The 26,322-nt window shown below is 49.9% G+C and overlaps 1 protein-coding gene and 1 pseudogene across 1 annotated transcript in view; one reads left to right on the top strand and one right to left on the bottom strand.

The window, feature by feature from the left end:
* The window catches only part of SZT2 (SZT2 subunit of KICSTOR complex), a 55,421-nt gene that overhangs the window by 24,139 nt on the left and 4,960 nt on the right, over nucleotides 1–26,322 (bottom strand). Inside the window, exons 2-37 of the mRNA XM_090269278.1 lie at nucleotides 21,017–21,142; nucleotides 20,330–20,503; nucleotides 19,882–20,052; nucleotides 16,324–16,455; nucleotides 15,459–15,600; nucleotides 14,939–15,045; nucleotides 11,179–11,389; nucleotides 10,801–10,971; nucleotides 10,121–10,355; nucleotides 9,803–9,932; nucleotides 8,889–9,031; nucleotides 8,493–8,645; nucleotides 8,233–8,347; nucleotides 7,816–8,033; nucleotides 7,500–7,715; nucleotides 7,086–7,164; nucleotides 6,760–6,854; nucleotides 6,088–6,256; nucleotides 5,776–5,890; nucleotides 5,559–5,672; nucleotides 5,168–5,338; nucleotides 4,912–5,006; nucleotides 4,557–4,680; nucleotides 4,287–4,451; nucleotides 3,992–4,196; nucleotides 3,597–3,712; nucleotides 3,236–3,482; nucleotides 2,597–2,738; nucleotides 2,355–2,447; nucleotides 2,117–2,195; nucleotides 1,720–2,013; nucleotides 1,426–1,567; nucleotides 1,143–1,250; nucleotides 994–1,057; nucleotides 579–764; nucleotides 43–210 (exon numbers count right to left, since the gene is read on the bottom strand). Coding sequence (XP_090125404.1) covers nucleotides 43–210; nucleotides 579–764; nucleotides 994–1,057; nucleotides 1,143–1,250; nucleotides 1,426–1,567; nucleotides 1,720–2,013; nucleotides 2,117–2,195; nucleotides 2,355–2,447; nucleotides 2,597–2,738; nucleotides 3,236–3,482; nucleotides 3,597–3,712; nucleotides 3,992–4,196; nucleotides 4,287–4,451; nucleotides 4,557–4,680; nucleotides 4,912–5,006; nucleotides 5,168–5,338; nucleotides 5,559–5,672; nucleotides 5,776–5,890; nucleotides 6,088–6,256; nucleotides 6,760–6,854; nucleotides 7,086–7,164; nucleotides 7,500–7,715; nucleotides 7,816–8,033; nucleotides 8,233–8,347; nucleotides 8,493–8,645; nucleotides 8,889–9,031; nucleotides 9,803–9,932; nucleotides 10,121–10,355; nucleotides 10,801–10,971; nucleotides 11,179–11,389; nucleotides 14,939–15,045; nucleotides 15,459–15,600; nucleotides 16,324–16,455; nucleotides 19,882–20,052; nucleotides 20,330–20,503; nucleotides 21,017–21,142 — 5,415 coding nt within the window. The remainder of the gene's footprint in view (nucleotides 1–42; nucleotides 211–578; nucleotides 765–993; nucleotides 1,058–1,142; nucleotides 1,251–1,425; nucleotides 1,568–1,719; nucleotides 2,014–2,116; nucleotides 2,196–2,354; nucleotides 2,448–2,596; nucleotides 2,739–3,235; nucleotides 3,483–3,596; nucleotides 3,713–3,991; nucleotides 4,197–4,286; nucleotides 4,452–4,556; nucleotides 4,681–4,911; nucleotides 5,007–5,167; nucleotides 5,339–5,558; nucleotides 5,673–5,775; nucleotides 5,891–6,087; nucleotides 6,257–6,759; nucleotides 6,855–7,085; nucleotides 7,165–7,499; nucleotides 7,716–7,815; nucleotides 8,034–8,232; nucleotides 8,348–8,492; nucleotides 8,646–8,888; nucleotides 9,032–9,802; nucleotides 9,933–10,120; nucleotides 10,356–10,800; nucleotides 10,972–11,178; nucleotides 11,390–14,938; nucleotides 15,046–15,458; nucleotides 15,601–16,323; nucleotides 16,456–19,881; nucleotides 20,053–20,329; nucleotides 20,504–21,016; nucleotides 21,143–26,322) is intronic.
* LOC150014748 (DNA replication complex GINS protein PSF1 pseudogene) lies at nucleotides 22,044–24,653 on the top strand (annotated as a pseudogene).

Here is a 26,322-nt window from a genome sequence, read left to right as displayed (position 1 = left end):
CCACCGTTCCTGCCTTTCCCAGTCACCCCAGGAAAGACTCACCTCCCCTTCGATGCTTTCAGCCTTCTCTTCATGGCTGCGCCAAGCCCAGGCCACTGAAGAAGGCTCCCCATGGGACCTGCCTGGCTGTTGGCCAGCTGCCACGAAGAAGAAGCCACTGTCAGGGTCCTCAAGAAGAACATGGCCAGGAAGGTGGAGGCGACGGAACTCCTGAGGAGCAGAAACCAAGGTGACAATTCAGACAGGGGGCAGCCCCCCTATTTGTGGCACCCCACACTTCCTCACCAGACCCTCACAAGCAGCTCGTGAAACAAACCACTAGTATCCCCCCCAGTGCTGTGGTATGAAAAGGTTCAGTGACTTGCCTAAGATTCAATGGGCCAGTGTCAAGGCTGGGAGCTGGGTCTCTTCCCACTTGGGCTGCCAGGTGTGTGGGGTGGAGGACAGACCATGTGGTAGGAGGTGGGCAGGAGGGAAATGCAATGGACTCAAAGCAAGAGTGGGCCTTCCAATTCTGTATCTGGAGTCCAGGGAAGCTTGGGTGCAGCGGTGACCAGCGAGTGTTCTAGATCGCGTACCTCCTTGAACTGTGTGAGAGAGCGCTCCGGCCCAAACACAAAACTCAGCGGCAGAGTTTGGCGGAGGCAGGTGGAGCGTCCAGGAGAACTATGGATGTGGGCAGCGGCACGGTGCAGGGCAGGGCTCTGGGGGATGCCTCCTCTTCGAAGTGCCCCCACCATCTCATCCTCCAGCAGCCAGCGGATCTACATTCAGGGGATAATCCAGGAAGTGGCAAGGGCACCTCCCTCGCTGACCAGGGCATCACCTCATTTCTAGACTACAAGACACTGCAAGACACTCTGTCTCACAGATAGAGGAAGGCCTCACTTCGATCCCAGAATAAAGGGGGTGCCTCCCCCCACCATATGATGGAAAGGGTATCAGTTAGTATCAAGGGGCTGTCACTTAGGTCGGGGGAGGGAAGGGCCTCACCTCACTCATGGTGGTTTCAATAGCCAATCTGTGGGGTGTGGCCAAACTGGATAGTCCTGGGTGCCTAATTGGAAGAAAGGTTTACACAATGGTTTCCAGAAAATAGAGCTGAGGCAGAGCAAGAAACTGAGAGGGAAAAAAGGAAATACCTGTCTTCTTCTGGGGGTGGCAGTGGGGGCCCCAGGCCATCATCCGACCTTAAAGATGATGGTTGCCCTGGGGATCGTGGGAATGAAGTGCTGCTCTCAGATGTTGACCTGAACAAGGTAAGGAGCAAAGGCCAAAGGTCAGCAACTAATACCTTCCAAGACCTCCTAAGCCTTCCTTTCCTGAAGTATTTCAGAAATTCTTAGTCCTGAAGTGCCCTAGATTCCTTAATTGTCCCCCTACTCTAACAAGGCCCAGGTCCCCCCACCAAACTTGCTGCCACACCGGTGGTGCTGAGGGTCCGAGGTCGGGGGGAGCTCCACTTCCAGCGGCAAGGTCAGCACAAAGACATCCAAAGTGACACTGAGGTCCTTCAAGGGCACTCGGCCCCCAATCGGGGGGCCCTCCAGACTGGAGAGCACCTGGCCTGGGAGAGGGGGAAAGGTAAGGGTTGCTGGGAACTGTGGGACAAGTACGGATTTCAAGTTCTCAGTGTTAAAGAGTTATACCCAAAGACTTGCCCCCACCAGGCAGGCAGACTGCACTGGACCCGTGGCTCTCCCCTGGGCACCCCCTCACCCAGGCAGGTGGGCAGGCTGCACACAGGCACTGAGCTGTGCTGCCCACGCAGCCGCACGGAGCACGTGAGGTGCAGGAAGAGCGGTGGCAGGTCATGCACAAGGCTCTCAGGCCCAGTGGGTGAGTCACCCCCCAGGATACTGAAGGAGTCTTCATCAGGGTTCACGGTGTCTGCATCTGACAGCGAGATGGAGTCTAGGCCAGCAGGCCCCAGATCTGGGTCACGGCTCTCGCGGTATTCCACCTCCAGCTCTGGGTCACTCTCAGTGACCACGCAGCAGGCAGATGTGTCTCCTAGAGAAGCATGTGTCATGGTCAACAGGAGAGGCTGGCAGTGGAAGCCCCTGAAGCCTGGCTTGAAGGGCTCTTTCCCACCTCGAGTCACTTGTCCACAAACCTTCTTCTGCCATGAGCTCAGCCTCTGAAAACTCCAGGTCACTGACTTTTCTGTCTACTGTGTCCCGGGGGCCCTCATCCTGGGCAAGGAAAAGAAAGAGTTGGCTTGACCCAAGGCAGGACAAGAACCCTATCCAGGCCTCAGGAAACCAAGCGTCAAGAAAATGCATGTGGGCCGAGTGGAACCTCTGGGGCTGCAGGCTGGGGGTAGGGGAAAGGTAAAAAAAAGAGCCACTCACCTCTCGCCTGCTGGATGGAGGGCAATAGAAGAAGTAGTGGGGATTGGAGGGCACTGTGCGGAAGTGGAGACCACTGACCTCCAGGAACTTCTCCTGTTTTGGAGTTAGAAGGAAGCTATAACGTCAGCCATGCCTCAGAACACTATCCCTACCCTACAACAGACAGGTACATGCCGCCGCCGCCCTGGGGAGAGAACATTAACCCCTGCGCAGGCAGGACGCCACTTCTCTTCTCCCCTCACCTGGATGATGGTATGAAGGACATCGTGTGCCTCTCCTCGGAGCTGGCAGACGTCTGTCAGAGAGATCTCCAGGCCAGGGTCTGGATTGCCAGGGACACGGACGCTCTGAAACTCAGGTTCGCTTAGGTCCTCAGTCTCTATGCTGAATGGTGGGGGTAGGGGTGAGAGACATTAGTTTTAAGAACCACCAAATACTAGAGGAGCCTGCTTCCCACTGGGAACAGCACACGCCTATCTGTCTTTGTCTCTAGGAAGGGTGAGCTGGGGACTCAACAGTGGGAAAAATAGTTTTTGCCTCTGTGAAACTCACGTTAGTTCGAGGGATCATTATTCAAGGATATGAATGTCCTTGGAACAGCTTCTACTTTCACTGATATCAACTGGCAACTCCCTAGCCCTAACCCATCTCAATACTCCACACCAGAGCAGGAGACGGGCAAAGCCGGGAGCAAGACTGCTGCCCAAGCCAAATGGGAGGAGGAAGTCCAAGCAGGAGGCAGGAAGCCAGTGACAGAGCACTGCTGCCTTTCTGGGGCTTGGGTGCCACCTTGCACGGCCATTCCCTGGGGTTGGAGGGTCCCAGTTTATCGGGACTTTGTCTGTGTGTCCCCTTCTACATCATTCCAGGACAATCCTAACCTGGACTCAGAAGCCAGGACAGCTCGTTCCCGAGGCTCAGGGCCCTCCTCGATGCTGCTGCTAAAGGGACCAGGGCTGAGAGGACCAGGGCTTGGGGGTGCATGAGGCAAAGCCCGAGTGTGTCCACAGAGTGTGAGCAGAAAAGGGGTGATGTCTACTTCTTGCAGCAGCTCCTCACAGGCATCCACTGCCATCAGCAAGTCCTGGGAGGTCACACTCTGTGCTTGCTGCAGGCTCCGGAACAGCCCTGGCAGAAGTGGAAGGGGCCACGAGGGTCACTCTCGGAACTGCCTCCCCAGTCCCTGCCCCTACAATCCTCATGTCTCCTCCCTGACGCTCCCTCTTGTGGCCTCCTGCTCACCACGGACGTAGCATCGCTGAGCGTGCTCCTGCAGCAAGGCGCAATGGTTGGCTGCCTCCTTGTACCTGGGCTCCATCCAGGCTGAGGAGGGGGAGGTCTGGTCAAGAAACTGAGTTCTAGGAATGAGAGGAAAGAGGGAGGTTGGCCAAGCTCCCTGCATGACACTTCAGACTCACCATCCACCCAGACGCCAGTGGATCATCCACAGGTCCCCACTGACTGTACTCATGACCCAACAAGTTCACCCAACTTGCTAAAGGAAGCCCAGCAAGGACCTGGCAGAACTGGGCTAAGCAGCTGACTCGTGCTGCTGATCACCAACCTGTCTGTCCACACCTGAGTGTGTACCTGAGCCTTGGCTGGGGAGGACCTAGGTCAATGCTGAGGGCACTCACCGGAAGATGAGGTCTCGGGGCGCCTGAGGGGGCTGCATGCTAATCATCTGCTCCCTCAGCGCTTCCAGGGCACAGCTATAGATGAAGACTGGACAGCGGGTCCGGGGTCCATCTGCACCCTCTGTTTGTGGAGCCTGACGCCCAGTGCAAGCCTGTAAGTCCCGACGGAAGGGTGGGCTCAGCTCTCCTGGATTCTGGGCGCTGTCTGTGGGAAGAGGTGTCATCTGGTCTTCAAGCCCTCTATTTGTTCCCATTCCTGCTCCTGCTTAACTGACTTAAAAGTCAGCAGCCTTACCACAGGCTGGGGTGACACTGAGGAGAGGGACCTGGGCCTTTGCGGCCCTGACCCCGGTTCCTCCCAGATCTCTGAGGTTAGAAGCCCCGCTCCAATCTCCGAACTTGGGTTTTGTCTCCTCTTGAGAGGGTCCCTCTAGGCCATAGGTGGCCAGATGCTGGACATCTGCAAAGGATAAAAGAGCCATAAATCAGAGCTGCTCGGTGGCCCAAGGAGGGAGCTCAGGGGTTTGTATGTGAGGGACTAGTGAGGAAGGTCAGTGGTCAGTACCTGCGAAGGCAGCTGGGAGGAACGTCAGAAACACATGCTGGGCGTTCACAAGCCTTGCATAGCAGCGCCACTGCGGCAGCTGGACCGAGACGAGAGGCTTAAGAGCTTCAGGAGGGCCTACATTCTATAAGACAGAAACAAAATTAGAGCAATCTATAAGGGAGCAAACAACCCCTGCTCCCTTCCCCGACCTAGAGGGTATAGCTTGCAAGATCCAGAACAAAGGGGAATGACAGCATGCTGTCACTGGCAGGAGGCATTTAGAATGTCTGGTGATGGAAAGTTAGGGTATGGTATGGGGTGATGGAAGGAGGTCAGTGTGAAAAAGGGCTCAAGGAGATGAATCAGTGCTGACCAGGGGAGAAAGAGCCAAGTCTCCTGTGGCCTGAGTGCTGCTGACTGACTGATCCTTCAGGATCCCATGGTCCCCCACTGGTGGCCCCTCTGGACCTATAATGAGGGCAGAGATGAGAGGAGAGCAGGGCCAGCAGAGAGGCAGGGCTCTGAGGTAGAGATGGGGAGGTCAAAACCCAAAGACAGAAACCACCTTGTGAGGCGGGGGAGAAGGGGCTAGGCCAGAACCTGGTGTTTGGAGAGAGTGGGGAGCTTACCTGGACTGTGGCGGGTCCGCCGCAGCACCTCACTCAGGAAGGTAGCCTGGTCAGCGGTGCTCAGTGGGATCTCACGGTCACTCAGCTCCTGCCCCAGGCAGCTGTGCAGCAGGCACAGCACCATGTCGTTGGAGGGACAAGGCCCCTCGGCGAAAGTGACGCCCTCTGGCTCTGCCCGATACACACTCCGCTCAGCACCAAGAGCCTCCTGCTGCCCAGTGCCCTGGCTCAGCCCTGACCAGCACAGCCCCTCCTGCAGCTCCCAAGCCTCCTCTGGCTGGCCCCCATCACTCATCTGCTGGTTCGAAGACTCATCTGCTCTCTATGCTCTAATTCACCTAGGCTTGCAGGCCCTCTAGGTGTGGGGTGAGTGGGCACAAAGTTCACCTACCTCTGGAAAGCAGAAGGAAGAACATCTGGAGCTGTTGGCACTGAGGCAACAGTTCCATTAAGTCAAAATGGAAAGGGATCTCATGGACACAGGTGTCTCCTCCCTGGTCCAATCCTAAGAGGGAGGGAAGCAAACAAGACCCATGGTGAGACCGGATTTCCGGTCTGTGGCTGTCTTCTCCCCAACCACTCCCCTCAGGGGTTCCTTCCCCACTGACCATCAGAAACCCTTGGTTCTGGGGGCAGGGGGCTCCATTCCTTGCTCTGGCACAGCTGTATCAGGTATTCAAAGCTCAGCATGGAGCCTATGCAGGCAGCATCCCGAGGGTGGAGCTGGAGTGGGGGCGGATAGCAGAGGTCACGGATAAGGCCCCCAGCCCGAGACCTGGGCCTCCTGCTATCAAGGAAGCCCACAGTCAGATACTCATTATACAAAGATTCAGAGGGATCAGAAAGCCCAAAGGCGGTGGTACACCCAAAGGGATGGCGCCCAACCTGTAAGGGGGGTGGGTACTGCTGAGGTCACTCACAGCTCTGGGGATCTCAGAGTATGTCAAGTTTTGGAGGTGCTTCCAGCTCTCAGGGCCAGGTCCCACTCGCCCACACTGTGGCTCCACCCACACCTCAGTGACTAGATTGAGCTCCGAGTCTCCCTCCAGGGCCTCCACCTCCACATCATTGTCATCATCTGTTGAAAAACTAAAGAAGGAAGGGCCCTGAGCCTGGGAGTGAGGAGGAGAGTCCAATCTACAGCTCCATGGCTGGAGCTAGTCCATGGAGGGCAGGTCGGCAGTGGACACCAGGACAGCCACAACTCACATGTGGCCTTACCAGACCTGCACCTGCCTGAAGAAGCATCTAAAAACAACACCCCCTGCCCTGGCCAGCGTGGCTCGGTTGGTTGGAGCACTGTCCCATAAACCAAAAGGTAACCAGTTTGATTCCCAGTAGGGGCACATGCCTAGGTTTGTGGGTTCGGTCCCTGGCTGGTATGCATGGAAGAGGCAATAGATCAAAGTTTCTTTCTCACATTGATCTTTCTCTCTCTCTTAAAAATCAATAAGCATGTCTGAGGATTAAAAAAAAATTAAACAGCACCCCCCTGCCCCAACTCTCTCAGGCATGGGAGACAGAACTTTAGGGGACAGTAGGGAGGAATAGAAATGTGGAGCAGCAACTCTCCAGGAGGGGCCAGGTCTCACCTATCCTTGGTGGAGGTGGAGTGTGGGGGGAAGAGGATGTACTGGACAACACACGTGTGCCTCTCTTCCACTGCGGCCTGTCCCGGGGGCTCGTTCTGAGGGGAGAACCGGAGATCCTGGGCAAACCCCAGCCAAGGCAGAGATCTGGCCCTGCCCAGCTCTGACCCTCAGCACTTTAGCCCCCTTGCCACCCTGCCCTGGGACTGGCCTCAAGACTTGGCTCCTTGTGAGGCAGAGTTTCCAGCAGTCCCACCCCAGCTCAGAGGTCAGTGCCCCTAGAATGGTGATAAGCCTTTGTGGGAGGTGTCACGAGGGACAGCACCTACCTGAATGGGAAGCTCCAGCACCATGTTGATGATTCCTTCCCCGCTGCAGGCGAAGTGGAACCCTTCAGAGAGTCGGACTCTGAAGCCCCATGAAGGTGGGGGCAGGGACAGGATGAGATGGAGGAGAGACAGTCAGAGTATACATCCCTGACCCCATGCCACTTATGCACCCATCTTCCAGCAGCCATCCAGGCAGACTTGAGTGCTGGGGTCCCGCTAAGACTAGTGGCCCCTTGAATGTAAGAGGTCTAATTGGGGCCAGAGGCCTAAGTAAGTAGAGTGGAGGGAGAAGAGGAAATAGCAACAGCAGGTCTTGCTATGTGCTGGATACTTTGCATAATAGCTTAGAGGGGCAGTGTCTGGCAAGGGCTTCCTGCCAGTGTCCAAGCTGTCTGGCAGGCTCAGGTGACGTACTCAGTGAGGATGGAGAGGAGCTGGGCAATGGCGCTGAGTGGCAGTGCAGGGGCCAGTCCTGATGGGACACTCCAGAGCCAGCGCTGATGGTAGAGGTAGCGGGACAGCGATGCTAGGCTAGAAGAGGCTGAGCGGCCTGACACCAAGGGTAGTGGCCCTGGTGGCTCCAATGTCAGCAAGAAAGGTGCCCGGTAGTCCAGGGGTAGCTTCTCATACCTGGGAAACACGGACAACTCCCAGTTGATCGCTACTTGAACCCAACTAAGCCACAGCCCTCCCGTATGCTCCTGGCCCCAACCCCACCCTCTGTACCAACCTGATGAGTAGCTTGTCCAGGGGCTTATGCAGAACCACAAGGCAGGGCCGGTCAGAGAGGGCCTGCTGTGGCCCCAGCAGGGGGGGAGACTTGGAGGGAGAGTTACCCCCACCAATGCCCCCCAGCCCTTTTCGTTTCACCTTAGGTGTTGGCTCCTTGCTTTGTACCCGGTGGGGGAAACGTAGCCGCAGGATCTCTTCCTGCAAGCCTGACACAATCTGAGGGGAAAATGAAATCTGATTCTCCTACTCTCACCTTCTAAAGATCTGGGAGAAAGGGCTCCCAGACAAGGTGAGAGAGCCGTACTTAGTCTAAGGGGTCCTCTCTCTACCAGCCCTGGCCCTGTGGGCTTGTGGAGAAGGAACCAGTCTACACCCCAGGCTCCTTTGGCTGGGAGTCAATGAGTGGGCAGCTCACCTTGTGCCGGGCCTGTGCTGGTGTGCCGATAGGGAAACCCAGTCGAAGGACCATGCACGGGGCCTTGGAGATGATGCGGACCATGTAGAAGGAGGAGGGGGGCTGGTCTGGGGCACTGGGAAGAAATGGGAGTTGGTGAACAGCGCTGGGTTGGCTGTAAATTAGTTTAGGAGGAAGTAGGGATGCAGTCTAGGGTTAGAGGAATAGACATGATGAGCTGAGGTGGTGGGGGAAGAGTGAGGGGACATCACTTTGCCCACCTGGAGAGCAGCTTCACATAGGAATAGCCCTCGACTAGCACGAAGCTGCTCCAGTCCCGAAGCAGAGAGGTCAGCGAGGAGTGTGAGATCCTGCACTGGACAGTACTGTAGCGCCCATTGCTGCCCGGGGTGTGCAAATGCTTGGGGATTGGCCTGGGGAAAGGGGTAAGCATTGAGGTCAGATTTACCAGCTCCAATCTTGGGGGAGAAGAACAGACTGCTACCTCTTTCTTCTAGGACCTGTGTGAGTATATATGGGCTAAGGAGCTGGAAGAAAGGGTCATAGTTTTTCTTGGCCAAGGTTGGTCAGAGCTCATCTGCTGCTCCCCTTCCCCATCATCCCGTCCCGTCAACCTTACTCCTCCATCCCAGCTATGGCCCTAAGAGGACACTCACGTGTCGTGCTCCAGGATTAGCACTAGGCGGTGCATGTGCAGCCAACGCTGCCATGAATTTGCATCCATGGACAGCACTGGCTTCCAGTAAGCAGCAAACTGGGCATGGGATGAGTCGGACCCACTGTGTTGAAGGGAGAGCACCTGGGGGAGGGAAGGACAGCTCTGTAGGAGTGTTTGTATAAACCAGGGTACAGCCTCCAGACATTGCACAGAACCATGGGGCTCAGAGGGTCAGAGATGGCAGTGGTTTAAAGGAACCCATAACCCAGCCTGGGCTAGAGGCAAAAACTGCCTCCAATATGAAAACTAGATTAGGATGAATGAGCCCAGGAACAGACTGTGTAGCCTTTAAAGTTAATTCCAGGCAAAGGATGAGAACTGCCATGCTTCTGTCACTGACTTATGAGCAAAGTTGCCAAGTGATGGCAGGACCTCAGAGGAAGCCACTGATACTGACATAAGCCCCAGGTCTAGCAACGCCAGGCTGACAGCTGGGGCTGGGTGTGAAGAAAGCACAGGACGAAGGAAGCTATGGTCTTCAGAAGTGCACGGGTCACAGAGTTTTTACTGGTAGGAAATGGGTGAAGGTGGCAGGGGAGGCCAGAGCACGCCAGATGGAGATGGGGCAAGGGGGCTTGTAGTCGGCTGGAAGGCCACCACCTAGACATCTGTGAGTCTTTACCTCTGACACTGTGGTCTGTGGAAGACAGCCAGCCTCTCCCTACAGATCCTTCTCCTCCCCCAGGGGCTTGGAAGGAGGGAGGAAAATTGCTCTCAAGGCTAATGGGTTCTGGTTTGGGTGCCTCAGACTTGAAAGGGAAGGAAAAAAAGGTGGTTCTGGGCTCCAGATGTCATGCCAACCCAAGTCCGGGTGGGCACACAATGGGGACAATGAGCATCAGAGCCACTCACCGGGGTGGTGGAGCCAGGAGGGATGTAGAAGAGCGGCACTCCGCTCTTGGTGCTGTCCGGAAGTGTGAAGTGTTCTGGGACTGAAGAGAAGGACTGCAGGTGGGCTAGCATCTGGTCTGTCTGGTTAATGCTGTAGAACAAGGGCCAATCCTGAGCCACACCTGACCCTGGTGGGTACAGAGGAGGGGAGCTCCAGGGGGACAGGGGACCCTGGACACAAGCCTGGTGCTCAGGGTGACTCTTCAGCTCTGAGCTTCACACATCTTTCCCTTCACACAACAAATGGGGCATCACTGACTGAGCAGTGACCTCACTCACCTCTGTAGTGTGTTCCAGAAGCGGCGGATAACGTGGGTACGATACAGTGAGCGAATGGGTTGCCTTAGCGCACAGGACACATCATGTAAAATGTCATAGCCACCTTCCATTGTCACTTCCACCCGTGTTCCTCGAGGGCCTTCAGGCTCCAGGGGCCAGGGTGCCACAGCCACGTACTCAATGCGCATGTTGTGTTTCCACAGGAGCACCAGCTTCACCTCCAGCTGGGACCCTCCTTCATGGGGAGTGGGAGGGCTGGTCAGGAGAAGCAGGCAGAGGACTCCAGGCCTGGGACTGAGTCCTATCTGAAACCCCACCTACCCCATGGAACTCTAGCCTGGTCTAAAGTTCCAAGCATGGTTCCCTAGATTTCAGGCCCACAGCCCTTCAACTGACACAAAGAGAATTTTGCAGTCATCTGAAACAAAGCCAAGTTGAAGATGCCACACCACTCTCAGATCACTCACCGTGGGCAAAAGGAGATGCAATTAGGCAGATAAATGCTAAGAGAACTAAGCCCTGAAAGCAACTCAGAATCCATTCGTCTCAAATGACAAGCAAAATGTTCCACTGTGACACTTTCATGTGTGATATATGAACCCTCTGCTTTGTTCAGCAGGCCCTCCCACACACAAAGCCTGAGAGGTCTGTGGGCTATAGCAGGGCCTAGTGACCCTTACCTTTGGCCAGGGTGACCTCCCGGACACTGTAGCCCTCTCGAAGCCGTACAGACACGGTGCTGACCAAGTCAGCTGGCACCTCCTTCTCAGTGTGCTTCTTCCGTCGCAGGGCCAAGGCAGGGTTGCTGCTGGCAGAGACCAGGTGCTCATTAAACAGGCGGTGCTGAGAGCCTAGTGAGGATGGGGAGGGGGACAGAGGTTACTAGAGAGCGATAAGGGGGAGGGGCTGTGCTGAAATCATGGGGAGAGAATACCAGAGTAATCAGCCACAGTTAACACTTTCAGTCCCCCAGGGACCTCAACCCCAGATAGATCCCTGTATCATCTCAGTGCATCTACACTCCCCCATTCCCACACCTGCCCCAGTCTTCCACTCACCACAATAGTACTCAGGATTCAGGGCTTCCCCGCTGCGCAGGAAGGAGTAGAGGAGAAACGCCCGGTGGTAGACAGTCAGTCCCAGGTTGCCTGGCTCGGGCTCAGGACAAGTGGACAGGTAGGAGCCAAAGGTTGCCATTGCAATGAACTTCATCAATTCCACGTTGGGCACGTGGCCAAAACTGCAGTCATAAGAGTATACTCCTCCCACCTGGAAAAAGTGAGCAATTAAGAGACCTCGCTCAAAAAGAGGTACCAGAGAAAGTACAAGAGCCGAAGAGGCTGGGCTGGTGGCTGCTCCCATCCTCTGGATCACAGAGTGGAAAGTGGGCTAGTGTTCTCCCAGGACAGACCACTGTAACTTTCCTTCCCTGAGCCCTCTGCCGGAAGCCTATACCATCTGGTCACATTCTTCTTCCTCAAACACCAGCCTGCCTCCCATTCATTCAAGATTTTGGCAACTGGTTCACTGTCATCATCCTGAGAGACTACGGTGTCGCTCTAATGAAGTGCTTCTCAAACTTTACAGTGCATACAAAACACCTGGGGATTTTGTTCAAATGCAGCAGGTTTGGGTTGGGCCAAAGATTCTGCATTTCTAACAACTTCCCTGGTGATGCCAATGCTGCTACACTGTGGACCATATTCTGAATACCAAGGCTGTAGATCAGATTGGCAAACTAAATATAACCTGTGGGCCAAATTTAGCCCAACACCTATTTTTGTAAATAAAGTTTTGTTGGAACACAGCCGCGTCCATTCATTTTCATCCTGTGCACGGCCGCTTTCCTACCACAAGATCAGAGCTGAGTAGCTGTGACAACCCTATGGCCTGCAAAGCCTAAAATACTTACTAGTTGGTCCTTTCCAGAAAATATATGCAGATCTGCTCTCGATGATTCAATTTTCTGGCCTCTCAGTTCCTTAACCCTCACCTCCTGGAACTGTCTCTACACCATTCACCCGCCCGCTAGCTACATGCCAGCAGTAGCTCCCCTCATCTGCGGTTTTGCTTTCTGCAGCCTCAGTTACACACTCAACCATATTCCGAAAATATTAAACAAGAAACTTCAGAAACAAGCGATTCTTAAGTTTTAAATTGTGTGCCGCTCTGAGTAGTGCAATGAAGTCTTACTCCATCCCACCCAGGACGTGAATCACGCCTTTGTCTAGCGTATCCATGCTGCATATGCTACCCGCCTGTAAGTCACTTAGGAGCCATCATGGTTATCAGATCAACAGTCAAATCGACCGTCTCAGTATTGAAGTCCTTGTGTTCAAGTAACCTGTATTTTACTTAATAATGGACCCAAAGCTCAAGAGCAGTAATGCCGGCAGTGCAGATATACCAATGAGAAGCTGTAAGGTGCTTTCTTTAACTGAAAAGGTTTGTATGTACAGGAAAACACATACTGTATATAGGGTTCCGTACTATCTATGGTTTCAGGCATCCAGTGGGGGTCTTGGGACCTCTCTTCAGTTGGATAAGGAAGGACTACTGATCTTATATTTGCAATTTTAATTCCCACATCCCACTGATTACACACAACCATATTCCTTTAGGCTCCTTCCATCCTTCTGCTGCTGCTCTCTGCCAGGCCTCTCCGAGTGTATCAGCGGCCTCCTCATCCTCCTTTCTCAACCCAGCCAGGACTCTGTTCAAGCAACCTCATCAGCATCATTTTCAATTCCCTGGCCCTCTTCACTTTTTTCTGCTTCTACCTCAAACACCCGACTAGGATCTGTATTCCCCAAAGGGATTCCAATGGATCCCAAATGGAGAAACGCACACACTTGTATAGGCTGATATAACATCAAAACATGCAACGCCCAACGCTGCCAGTCCTTCAATGCTGTCCTCCATGCAGCGCCCTCCTCCCAGCTCTGGCCTCCTTCCCTGACGACACTCATCTTCACCTTTCACTTCAGAGAGAAATCACAGGCCCTCAGTAGAATTTATCTACATCTTCACTTTCATCCTTCTGGTCTCAAAGAAAGATGTGACTCTTTCCTGCTCCTCAATCTGTTTCTTAAGCCATTTGCCCTCCCCCCACCCCTCGATTTAGGGACTGTACACCATCGGGCTTCCTTTTCTCTCCCTGATTTTCAAGTGCTTCTTCACCATGGATCCTTAGAAACATGCTGAAGTCTCTAGCTTAACAAGCAAAACAAAACAAAACAGAAACACCCCTCTCCTTCCACCCTGTACTGCCCTCTGGCTACCATTCTCTCTCACTCCCCACCTGATGACCAGCCAAATTCCTTGTGTCAACACTGTCTCCACTTCCTTCCCGTCTATCCACTCGTCAACCCACTGCAATCCTGTCCCTCACCACCTCTTCACTGCAATGGCCTGAAAAAGATCCCGTGACCTCCTAACCACCAAGTCCAAAGGGCACTTTTCATTCCTCATTTTACACAATTAACTACTCCTTTCTTCCCTAAACTCTAAATCCTCTGACACCAGAATCTCCTGGTTCTCATCTGAATATTCCTCTTCATTGTATATGGAGACCCCTACCTAGGAAAGGCCTTTAAACACTAGTATTCCCCCAGGTTCTTCAGGGACCCTCTTCTCTACTCAATTATCATCTGTAGGCTGACAAAGCCTAACTCTCTCTCAACTAGCGATGTCTCCTGAGTATCAGATCTGCATATCCAACTTCTAACTGCTATGAATAGCAGCCATTTATTAAGTAATTATGCACTACATTAAGCACTTTAAATGCATCCTCTCACCCAACGAGGAAGGTATTATTATAATCTTCATTACCAATAAATCCAACCAAGAAGTGAACTGACGTGCCCAGTGTCACATAGCTAATAAGTGGAGCCAGGATTTGGGCCAGGCATGCCTAACTCCAAAGGCCATGTTCTTAATTGTTACCCTGTTGAGCCATCAAAAGCAACATGCATAAACCTGGATTTATCATCTTATCCTCACTATACCCCAACTGCTTCTCTTCCCGTTTGCCCTGTCAGCTACCCAGTCATCCCTAAACTCAGAAACTTGAAGACATCCTTAACTCTTCTTTCTCCTCATTCCTCACCCGTTGCTAATCATAAATCGTGCTGATTCTACCTCTTCCTTTTCTCAATCCTATCCCCTTCTCTCCTACCCTAATTTAAGCCCTACTCCTCTCTCACCTGACCATTGCAATTAATAGTCTTCTTGCCTCCATTCCTGCCCTTTACCCAGCATCAAGAATGACCTTTATAATACACAAACTCAACTAGTTACTTTCCTTCTATTTATCTGTGTCACCCACAGAATTATGCTGAAACTCCTCAATACAGCAGAACCAGCTTTTCATGCTCTGGCCTATGCCTACCCTCCAGCCTTGTTTCCCATTGCTCTTTGCCCCTACTCCACAGTCCACCAATCCAAACTGACTGCAGCTTCCTGAATATACCACTTTCCTCCACTGCATAAGCTAGTTTGAACTGGGTTTTCTGACCCTTGCAAACAGAACAGTAATAACTAATCAAATGGGACTGAAGCTGACTGTCAGATTTCAAATTCTTCATTCTTTTTACTATAATATGCTGTCTCCTACATCCTAAGGAAAGAGGACAAAGACAAGAGTCCCCTCCCACCACTGCCACCTATCCCATTCTAGACATGACACCTCTCCCCACCACACACATAATTATGCTATTGGCTTTACCTGGGCAATTGTCACCTGCAAAAAAAAGACTAACCACGTCCTGCTTTGTGAGATGCCACACCTCCCTCTTCTCCATCCTAGGAAGAGCTCACCTGTACAAAGGAGCAAGCCACAGTGCCACTGCGAAGCTGGTTCAGCAACGTCTCACAGACAGCGACATCGGGGATGCTGGTCACCCCATCTGTGATCACAATGATACCTGCAGCAGGAAACATCAGACTCAGACCCAGGACACTGACCCATCAAAGTCAGGCACTCAATTGACAGAGCTGCGAAGACCTCAGTGTCTGCCAACAAACGTGCTTTATAATCCTCAGACACCTTTCTTCTCCCTCATCCTCCTGCCTCCTCCTCTTGAGTGCTGGAGCCCAGTCTCCTCCTGGTAATGTCCTTAGAGGACACATCCTTCCCACTAGGATCCCTGATGGTTGTCAGAGCTGTGGGTTCTTGAGATACCCACTGACACACACTGCACTCTAACAAACAAGGAGACACATCAGATCCTCTCCCCTGGGGCCTACTGATCCCCTAGAAATTACCTTTGCTGATAAAGCTCCCAACACCCTTCCTGAATTCTACTTCCCCAATCCCACCAACATTCCTTCTACTGACCTGCACTAGAGTTTGAGGGAAGCAACTGCAGCGCCAAGATGCCCTGACGAATCATGCTGACCAGCCCAAGATCAGCTGTCACCATGGAGACTCCCATCTTCCGGCCAGGGAGCTCCCCTGAGTCTGGGGACTGGTCCTCTGCCTGGCCCAAGTTACAGAAAAAACAGAATGGGACAGAGCATTGCTGTATCCGTAACAAAGCCTGAATTTACAGCAGCATTTCCCAGGCCAGACAGGCCCAATCCTGTGAGGACCCCAACCCCCCGCCTATGTAGCCGAGCCCTGACTGTGCTTCCTTCCCTAGTGTGTGTTCAGATACTGACCCTCAGAGTGTAGGCAGTCCAGCGCCATATGAAACACTTGATTGCACTGAAGCAGGGTTTCCCCACATTTTGCCAATGAGGTCCCCTTCCCATATTTTCCCACTGCCATTATGAAATATTTTATACACCAGTGCAAATGTGTATCAGACATATAAAACTGCCACCTGCCTGGCTACTTCTAGTATATCAAAAGGAAGGGGAGTGCATTCTAGTGAGCCCAAGGAACTTTATTCCTGATTGTACAAAATACTAACTAGAGATCAAAGCCAACCATGATCACCTTCTCAGATCCATTGGGGGAAAAGATCCAGAACTAGAAAAATCACAGGAAACAGCCTTCACATTTTCTCCCAGCAAGAGTAACCTAGCCCTCCTCCCAATAGGGAACCTGCCATGTGCACTCACTAGCACTTCTATCCCTGGCTTGCTCTGCCTCTGGCTCTTAGTCCTTTTTTCTGCCTTCTTCCCCTCTGAATTAGGCCTGTCTCTTCTCTCTCCCCTCTGTACCTTAACAGGTCCTCTTCTAAATGCCTCCCACATACCTGGCTCTGGGGGTCATACTGTTGCTGCAGCATGGTGGCCACCTTATCCTCAAAGAGACAGAGCTGCTCATACACCTGCTGCAGGAACACTTCCCGCTGGGAAGGGTCCAAAAGGCAGCCCTGGACCAGCACCTGAAAAGCACAAGGGAAAGACCAAGGCATGAAGGTCAGGGGGACACTGGTCAATAACCTTCCCGGTTTCCTTATTTATTATCCCTTTAGGCAATCCTGAATTCCCATCCAAGCAGGCTAACTCCACAGCCAGTTCCTCTCTCATCAGATCATCTACTTCATCAGTCCTCAGCCCAGGCATTCCTGCTCACTGCCCCCACGTCATTAGTCACCTTAATCTGGGTTCACAACCGTCCTCTGCCCCAGGCCTCCCACTGGGTTTCCCCATGTCCGCACATGGGGGCGCCAAAGGAACTCTTCCACTTGGGCTACCAGATTCTCTGGAAACTGCCCCACCTCAGCCCTTTCCACTCTTAACTCACACATTTTTTTTATTCTTGTTGATTTCTAAGCACTGCACTCAGAGACTGTCTGGAACATTTCTCTTTTTTAGGTTCGAAATCTTATTCCCCCAATGAATGTTCCTTCCTTCCCTTTACCCTCATTGATAACTTCCCCTCTCAAATCTGTCAACAGGAATTCGCAATCCCCCTAACCCCGAGGGTATACTACTCTCCAACCCAGGGAAAACATCCTCAGTGTTTGCCAGATGTTTATATCCATCTGTGTTCTTGTGCTTCCTTCTAGGGTCTGAAGAAAAGATTTCTCCACCTCCTCCTCTTTATCCCTAAAGCTAATCTCTCCATCTAATCTTGGATCTGTTGTCTCTGACATTTTCTTTCATTCTTTCTCCATGGGGTTTCTCTCCTACTTCCAACATAAATAAGTGCCCCATCCTTCAAATGTTATGTAGGCCTCTTGGCCCCTGTGGTGGCCCTTGGGTTCGCTCCTTTTGCTCTCCCTCAACCTGTCTCACATGCCCACCTCTCCCAGCCCCTGCCCCCCTGCGCAACAACTACCTCTTCCCTCCCTATTCGGAACTGAGGAAGTGGGCGGGCACAGCCAAAAGAGGGGGGAGGTGCAGTGCCCCTCTGCAATCCAGACTGTGAGAAGCAAAACAGATTCAGAGGAGTATACAAAGCTGTGAAAGATGTTTGTTCGCAGCTGTATTGTTTAGAAGAGTGAAAACTGGGTCAACCCAACGGTCCAACAATACAGGTTTGGTTAAATGCATAATGACAAACTATGATCAAGTCAAACAGTCATTAAAAGTCATGTTTCTAAAGAACATTTAGTGCCATGGGAAAACAACCGTATTTCACTCAAAAAAGCAGGACGTAAAATTGTGTGTCTGGAATGAGTCCGCTGTTTCTTCTTTATTTCGATGAGGAGTGGTGGTGAGGGAGAATAACCACATACTCAAGAGACAAGAAATTCCGTAAAATGTTAGTAGTAGTTATTCTGGCTGAAATATTATAGGTGAGTTTTTTCTTTTAATTCTACGTATTTTTCAAATGTCCCTTAATGGACATGTATAATTAAGCGATTTTAACTTTTCTTTTTCTTTTTTTAAAGCAGCAGGATACATCTTGAGGGAGCTACAGAGATGGTGAGGAAGCTGGCTCGGGCTAGAGGCCCTGTGGGCTTCACTAAGTCTCTCCTCTGCACAGCTGCTGCCCTTGTGCGGGCCTCACGTCCTCTCCCATGCTGTTATAATCTTCTGCTCTTCCTAATTCAGAACTCGTCCCCTAACCTATCTCCCTCATTGGCCACAGACAAGTGTGATTTTCCTAGTGTACAAATCTGATCCTGTTACCACCCATTTAAAACCTTCAAAGGTTCCCTACCACCTATGGCTAATAGTTTTCATTTGCATGTTTTCTATGTGGCAGGCACTGCTTTAACTGCTTGACATGTACTGATTCAATCACCACATAATATTAGTACTGTTACTATCCCCACTTTGGAGAAAAGACACAGAGGCATGAAGAGGTTAAGTAACTTGCCCAAGGGCACACAACCAGTGAGTGGTATAGCCAGGAAGCAAATACTAGCAATGTGTTTCCAGATTCAAGCTCTCCAGCACCAAACTAAACTCCCCTATAGAATAAAGCACAAGGTCTTAGCCATAACCTTCAGGGTCTTTCATAATCCCGCCCCCACTTATCTCTCCAGTCTCCTCTTTACTACCCCGCCTCCACGTTCAAACTTGACTGGATCAAACTTAGTAACATGTAGCTCCCTAGAACAGTTCCACAGCTCTGTGTCTTTGCTTTTGCTGGTCCCTCTGCCTGGAAATCCTGTTTCCCTGTCTTTGAATGGTTAACTTCAACTCCTCCTTTAAGACACAGTTCAAACGCCTCTTTGTCCCAAAGTCTTTCCTTGTCTCTGCCCCAGGCTTGGCTGGATGCTCCCTCAGTGCTCCCATAGCCCCTGAGTCATAACTTGTCAGTGCCCTTATCACATTCAATTGAAATCACCTCCTTCATATCAGTTTCCCCCACTAAACTCTCACACCTCCCATCAGGATAGGGACAGTGCCTGATTCATCTATGTCTCCAGGACCTAGCCAAGGCCTGGCATAGATCAGGTTTCAGTAAGTGTTTGCCAAGCCCAACCAAATGTTGAGTGATTACCTAATACCCATGTTTTCCTTGCCTTGGCTATCAACATGCCTACAAAGCCTGGACTCTATCTGGGGATGGAGGCCACAACCGGCAGTCCTAACATCTGTACTAGTGGGCACTTGAATCCAGGGCAGAGGGCTGGGATCCAGGTGTGCACCAATTGTCTTGTAGGATATTTCAGACCCTCAGATGCTGTTCCTTGCATCCCTGTCTTTCAAAACCACTTTGATAGCTAAGGTTACAATGTAGCCATCAGAGACAGTTCAGGGTAAGGCCCTACCAGTGAGTTGTGGGTGTTAACAGGAGATGAAGGGAAACCGGGCCACGTTTATAAGACAGATATCCCAGTAACAGACTTGGCCATTGTCCAAAAGGAGTGTCTTATGATAGCCTGCTTGGGTGTGTAATTATCTCTATGGTCAGCATTATACCTGACACTTCACAGGACATTCACAGAAAATGACCCACCTCCGTCCCTGGAAGAAATTAGGTTTCTGGGTACTTGTTATACTTTAAAATCATAAAACTATTCCTAAAGACCATCTTCTGGGGTTAGTGCCAGGAGTCAGGACACCAGCAAGCCTGATGGAACTGAAGGTAGGGGGAGGGGGAAGGAGGGAAACACAGTGAGAAAACAGACATACAGTGGCCAGGACCAGAGATATACAGGAGAAGTGAGAGGGGAATTTGTCCAATCAATGCCATCTGACCTAGCTTATGGGAAGGCTATTTAAGACCAGAGGAATTGATTCTTTTCAAGAGGAGAGAGACTCAAAGAGATGACTAAGAAACTGGTTTAAGAAGCCAGCAGAGCTGGGGACTTTGGGCAAAGGCAGTAGAGAGAGGATAAGGACTTGGTCACAGGACTGTCAGAAATGAAGTCTGAGGGTACAAACTTGGAGCAAGGATGCAACCATACCTGGTGGGACTGCAGGCCAATAATTGAGGAGTAGGCCTGGATAGTTACGTAGATCTCAGGCTGGAAGTCGATGCAAGATCCAGGCACTCGGAGGGGCTGAAGTAGCCCGCCTAGGCAGCGGGAGAGGGCATGGAAAACTTCATCAAACAAGATCTCCCCTGTGGAATCATCCTGAGGGCAGTGCACAGAAAGATGTCTCAAGGGTAAGCAAGGGCAGCCCTGAGCACAGGGCAGGAACAAGCAGCTTCAATCGGTCAGTGTTGCTCACACCCCCAAATATAGTGTCACCACTGGAATGGGGTCTGTCTTTACACATCCACCACTCCTTAACAGCCTGTCCCCTTTCCACAATGGTAGGCTGAGACTACTTGTCATTTCTCCCAAGCCTTTCTCTCTCCTCCTCACCCCATCTCATCCTTTCCCCCACTGTGTCCCCATAACCCCTTACCACAATGCCAGTAGATGGGCTAAGGTCCAGCTCAATGACAAATCGATACTGCCAAGCCAAGAAGGTGACCCGTGTGGAAGGTACAAGGAGAAATGGCCTTGGGACCACTGGTTCATCTGGCTGCCACCCAGGGGGCAGGACACTGAGGACTTCCAATTCCTGCTCAGACTGAAGCTGACAATTAGGATGAAGAGAAAAGGAAAGGGTCAGAGAGGAGTGACCCCTTTCTTCCCAGGACCTGAATTTCCATACCCAAAATGACACACCATTAGCTCTACCTCCCGCAACCCAAAATATACTTTTCCTACATGAAAAATGATGAAACAAAATTTCCCCTGTGGAATCATCTTGTGGGCAAAGTCACTTGCCCTTCCCAGAGTTAGTCTCTCCTATTATCTCTTTCCAGTATCCTCTTTAAAAAACAGATTTTCTGCCCTGGCTGGTGTGGCTCAGTGGATTGAGCACTGGCCTGTGGACCAAAGGGTTGCCAGTATGATTCCCAGTTGGGGTACATGCCTGGGTGGCAGGCCAGGTCCCCAACTAGGGGAGTGTGAGAAGCAACCGATCAATGTTTCTTCCCCTCTCTTTCTCCATCTTTTCCCCTCTCTGTGAAAATAAATAAATAAAATCTAAAAATATTTTTTTTCTGAGCCAGCCCCTTGCATCCTGTGTATCTCTGGGTCTTACCAACATCTCCTGGGGTGTGGCCTGCACAGTTTGATGCAGGTGATGGAGAAACCAAGCCAGGCGAACATTTCGGGAGATTCGATAATCCTTTTTCATCAACAGGAACACCTGCCCAGCTTCTTCCACCTGGGGACAAAGAGACATTAATTAATTTATAAAAATTTATAAAAGTTCCTCATATATACAAGGGGGGGGACCCAAAAACCCTGGAATTTACTTATGAAAAATTGCGTATTTATTTTTATATGTTTAAACTTCAGTCACTTTCAAAGTACTCTCTGTGTGATGCAATACACCTATCAAGACTTTTCCACTGCTCAGAATAGTTTTTGAACTCATCTATTTTGATGCCTTTTAGTGTTGCTGCCATTTTTTGTTTCACCTCTTCCACAGTGGCAAAACATTTCCCTTTGAGGGCTTTTTTCATCCAGGGAAACAAACAAAAAAAAAATGTTGTTGGGGCAAGATTGGGTGCATAGGGAAGGCGCGGCATGTGGGTCATGCTGGTTTTGGTCAAAAACTGCTGAACACTCAGTGTGGTTTGGGCAGCTATGTTCGTAAATCACCCATCATGAAATGGACAAATGCGTTGAAAGTCTTAAAAAAAAAAATCACTGAGGCCAAACGCAGCCTCTCACAACACGAGCTGGTCCAGATACAGACAGGTTCCTAGAACACTCACCTAGCGGGGAAGCCTTTACTACAAGGGGCCCACCCTCAGAAGATAACTCCTGTTCTCTTGGTTTCCCCATTGTAAAGATCACTGTGCAAAATAACTTGTCCAAGGAGCTTATACAATTCATAAGAAGCAAGGCAGAAGTGAAAAGTTTACCCCTATCTCCCAGCTCTTTGCTCCTGCTCGCCCTACAGATCTCTATGTAGATGAAATGACCTTCACACATTATCAAGTATTTATGTGAGTTTCTCCTATAAACTATAAGCTCCTTGAGAATAGGGACTGTATCTTGTTCTATTTTTTGTGTCCCTGTGCTTAGCAAACTGCTTAATAGAGAGCAGATACTCAATAATGCCAGATAGTTCCTCCTACGAATCCTTGACAACAGCAGGAACTAAAGGAATCTTCACTGAGCAAATGGTAAGCCTGTCGAATACCTCAAAATCAAGCCTCTGCAGGTCACAATCTCCCACACTTGCCAGTTATCAACATTCTAGTTCCTTCCCTCCATTGCCTCATAGGCAGCCAGCCCAATATCCTGACAAGCACCAGGTCCCGTGCTCATATCCTTGTCCTAACTATACAAGCCCTGCCAAATGTTGACTCAGGATGAAGTTGACATTCTCTTTTATCCATACACATATCATACCAGCTGCTCTTAGAAAGTTGCCACTTCTGGCAGGCCTTTACCAATCCTTCTACTTCTCCCTGGTCAGCAACCGTTCTTATTCCCCTTAGAGAGCTTTCTAATCTCTAAGGCCCCACAGTCCTGGCAGAGAATCATGCCTACCGTTTGACAAAGAAAATAAGAGTCAACTGGTCTGAACTCCTCCAATGTTTCTTCCTGATTCATCCTTATCTGTAACATTCCTTTATTCCTTTACTCCCTTACTCTTGCCTCAGATGGAGATTACACTCTTTCTATTCTAGACAAATTGCAAATTTCTCCTCCTGTGTCCCTGACTAGTGAAGGGGAAAATACCAGGCTGCGAGAATTGAAGAGAGAGCAGTAGAGAAAGGAACAATGTCTGCCTGTTGAGAAATATGGTTGTGCAATGAAGTGGTCTCTTCCCACCCCCCAAAATGGGGAAATATGCATGGAGAATAGATCAAAATAGCTCTGGAGAAGCAATAATAGAGGGTGTCTAATGTCAGAGGAGAGTATGAAGAGCAGAGATGCAATAACTAACGATGAAGAAAGTCTATCTTCTTCTCTAAGACAGAGGGCAAGCATAACAAGATACAGAAACAGATACTGGGAAATGGCAGGGAAGAAAGTAAAAGGCAAAAAGAGGAAAGGCACTCACATTTACAGAGCACCTAAGATATGTTCAACAGTAGAACTATAGAAGTTAAGTGCCAGAATTTCAGATTCAGACAGCCTAGGTTTAAATCCCAATTCAGCCATTAATTAGCTGTGAGACTGTAGAAAAGGTACTTAACATCTTTAAACCTTAGTGTCCTCACTTGTAAAATGGAGATAATCCTAACACCAATCTAATAGTTCTGTTGTGTAGATTACATGAAATCATGCATATTAAGTACTCAACACAGTAAGAATACAATAATATTTAACTATTGTCATGTTATTACCAGATGCACAACACTAGGTCTTACACAGGTAAGCTCATTAAGTCTTCACACAAAGCATTTACCAGAAGTAAACTGAGATCCAAAAAAATTAATTGATTTAAATGATCAATAGTTATAGGGTCAGAAGTCAGACCCAGGCCTGATGAGCTGCAAAGCCCATCTATTGAGAGTGAAAAATGAATAAAACTAGGGACCTAAGAGCAGAAAAGATTCAAAGCGTTCACAAGAAGGAATCTGATGGCAGTTTACAAGCAGAAAGGGTACTATGACATAACTGGAAAAGTTAATTTTCACAATGATTTGATGTGATGCAGCATGATTTTGCTATCTCTACACCACCTAGGATCACATGCTGGGAAATTCTACTCTCTATTATACTGCTTCCTTACTCTGGCTTTTATCCTGATTTAGGTCAAGCTACTTAACTCTTTTCTTTCAGTTGGACGGTAACATATCTGCATTAAAAAAAAATTCCCTCTGGGTCTTGGAGGACTGATGTAACCGCACCACACCACGGTCACGGCAAAGCTGAGAGGATGACTCTCCCTGGGCTGGGGTCTGGGCTTGGTACCAGGAATGGGAGTCTCCTCCACCTGAGTACTTAAGGTCTTCCCTGCACGCAGATCAGTGCCTGAACCAGAGAAGGAGCAGGCCAGAAAGGGAGCACCCGCCAAGCCAGAGCCTCAGCAGAACGTCAGTTCACTCTATTTCCACCACAGGCTTTCTGACTTCCCCCTAAGGCTGGAAACCCAACCAAGACCACCCCCTGGAAATGCCCTTATAAAGGTTTATAAGAACAAAAAGAAAGAGAAGGATGGACTAATACAAAGATATATTAAAACTTCACTACAAACTTGCCCTAAATATATACCCACAAGTGACTTAGCAATTAACTAGGAGAAATGAAAGCTATATGAACAAAACCAGTCTTATGTGAATGAAGTGAAGTCAGGTGGGCGAAGTGATTTGATACTAACCATCAAATTTCAACACTTTTCCCAAGAAACCAGTGCTGCACTGTAGCATACCTGTATGACTGCTTCGGATCAGAACATGCAAGTGGGAATATGGCAGTGTTCAGCCAAATGTTTTATAATTTCACATGGAATGGTTCAGTCATAATACAATTCCCTTGCTATCAATACTTACATGAGATCATTGGGAGAGATGAAGGTTTGGATATAACACAGGATATGAAACCTCCCCAAAGCCAATATATTGAGGTATGATGTCTAAAAGACTGGAGAATTTCAAGTTCACGATGGTACTTCAGTTCTATTTAAATAAGAAAATAGCCAGCACTTTCTATGTTGGCACAAGTGTGAGCAGTTGATTAGACGAGGTGTTCCGGAGCAAGTCCTGTGGTAAAGGCTCTGCCCAGCTTCCCTGTAGTGCAAGGAGGCCGAACCCATCTGCACCACCTTCTGCACTTCCTTCTCCACCCTCCCTTGCCCCAACCTGTGTCTGTGTGTGTGTGTCCCCACACGCCTTGCCCCAACCTGTGTGTGTGTGTCCCCGCACGCCTTGCCCCAACCCGTGTGTGTGTGTGTGTCCCCGCACGCCTTGCCCCAACCCGTGTGTGTGTGTGTCCCCGCACGCCTTGCCCCAACCTGTGTGTGTGTGTGTGTGTGTGTGTGTGTCCCCGCACACCTGCCACTTTCAGAGCAGGGAAGGGAGGGAGAGAGAACAAGGGAAGGAGAGAGAAGAGAGAAACATGGATTGGTTTATGAACAAAGCTCTAATCAAGTGAGCCATACCCACAACGGCCAGGGCCGGCCCCTCTTTGGTTTTAAAAGTTACATTCTTTAGTATAACCAGGAATACTTGACTGAGAATGTTTTGTTTTTCTACTGTACAGGATTCCTCCTCTTTTTTGTACCCTGCATCTATAATTGTAACAATCCTACAGTTACAAAAAAAAAAAAAAAAAAAAAATCCCTCTGGCTACCATGTGGTTCAGAAAGTCTCCCTAACGACCATGGGAAATGATAGTCCTCTAGACCACAGCTACTCCAAGAAGCCATTCTGTGACTTGTTTGAGACTTGGTCCCAGAGGAGACAAGGGGTTGTGCTACAATGTAGAACCACCACCGCCTTTCATTGAGAAAGTCAGCTTGAACTAACCTTTGGGACAAGTGCACTTTAAGGGATCTTTAGAATCAGACAGACAAGAACTGGTGATAAATGGGAAGTGAGGAAGAAAGGGACCAAAAGAAAGGTGTCAAGGATGAGTAAGGCAGCATCAGAAACCAGTATGTGGCAGAACGATTTTCAAGTTAGCTAGAAAAAATTGATAGTTATTCACCATCACTTCTAACTACCACCCCTCCGAAAACTCCCATCAAATTATAGTCTTATTGCCAAGCTCCTAAAAACAGAAAAGTGTCCTACTGGCAACAACAGAAATTGCAGCAATTACTTGCCCTCTCTAATCCAGGGTCTCAGAGTAGGATGGACACTCTCATAAACAAAGCAACCTCTCCCTCAGAATTGACTGATGTGGGTGTGATTATTAGCAACCACTCTTATCTCTTAGCTGACTACGCTGGGTCCCTGCCAAGGTTCTTCCGTAGAAAAGGATAGGCTGGGGCTCCGAGTATTATTATGAGAACAAGGAAAAAAAATGCCACGTTAGCAGTCCTTTCAGTTTATTACTCTATCCCCAGAGCCTAATGCAGTGTCTAGCATACAGGACGCTCAATACAATTTGGCTGAATAAGTGAATTCACTATATGTTCTCAGCAAAGCAAACTTGACATTTAGAACTAATCATAATTGGTACAATTGTTCTCGGGGTGAAAAACTTTTAACACTAGTCTTGATACTATTTTTCTTTTGTTCTTTGGCAGTTAGTAAAGACCTGTTGTTTTTCAAATGCCAGCTTGTTTCAGCTATGCAAAGAAACACTAAGGAAATGAGTTTTGGCCTATTTTGAGCTAGAGTTACAAGGGCGGAGAGCACATGTCCATGGGCCAACACTCTAGAACAGCTGGGGACATTTGATCACTCCATCTCTAGGACTAAAATCTTGGCAATT

The sequence above is a fragment of the Furipterus horrens genome, unplaced genomic scaffold, assembly GCF_987537825.1.
Source record: "Furipterus horrens unplaced genomic scaffold, mFurHor1.1.pri manual_scaffold_3, whole genome shotgun sequence".
Lineage (NCBI taxonomy): Eukaryota > Metazoa > Chordata > Mammalia > Chiroptera > Furipteridae > Furipterus > Furipterus horrens.
The sequence above is the reverse complement of the archived record's forward strand: the minus strand, read 5'-3'. Positions and strand labels throughout refer to the sequence as shown.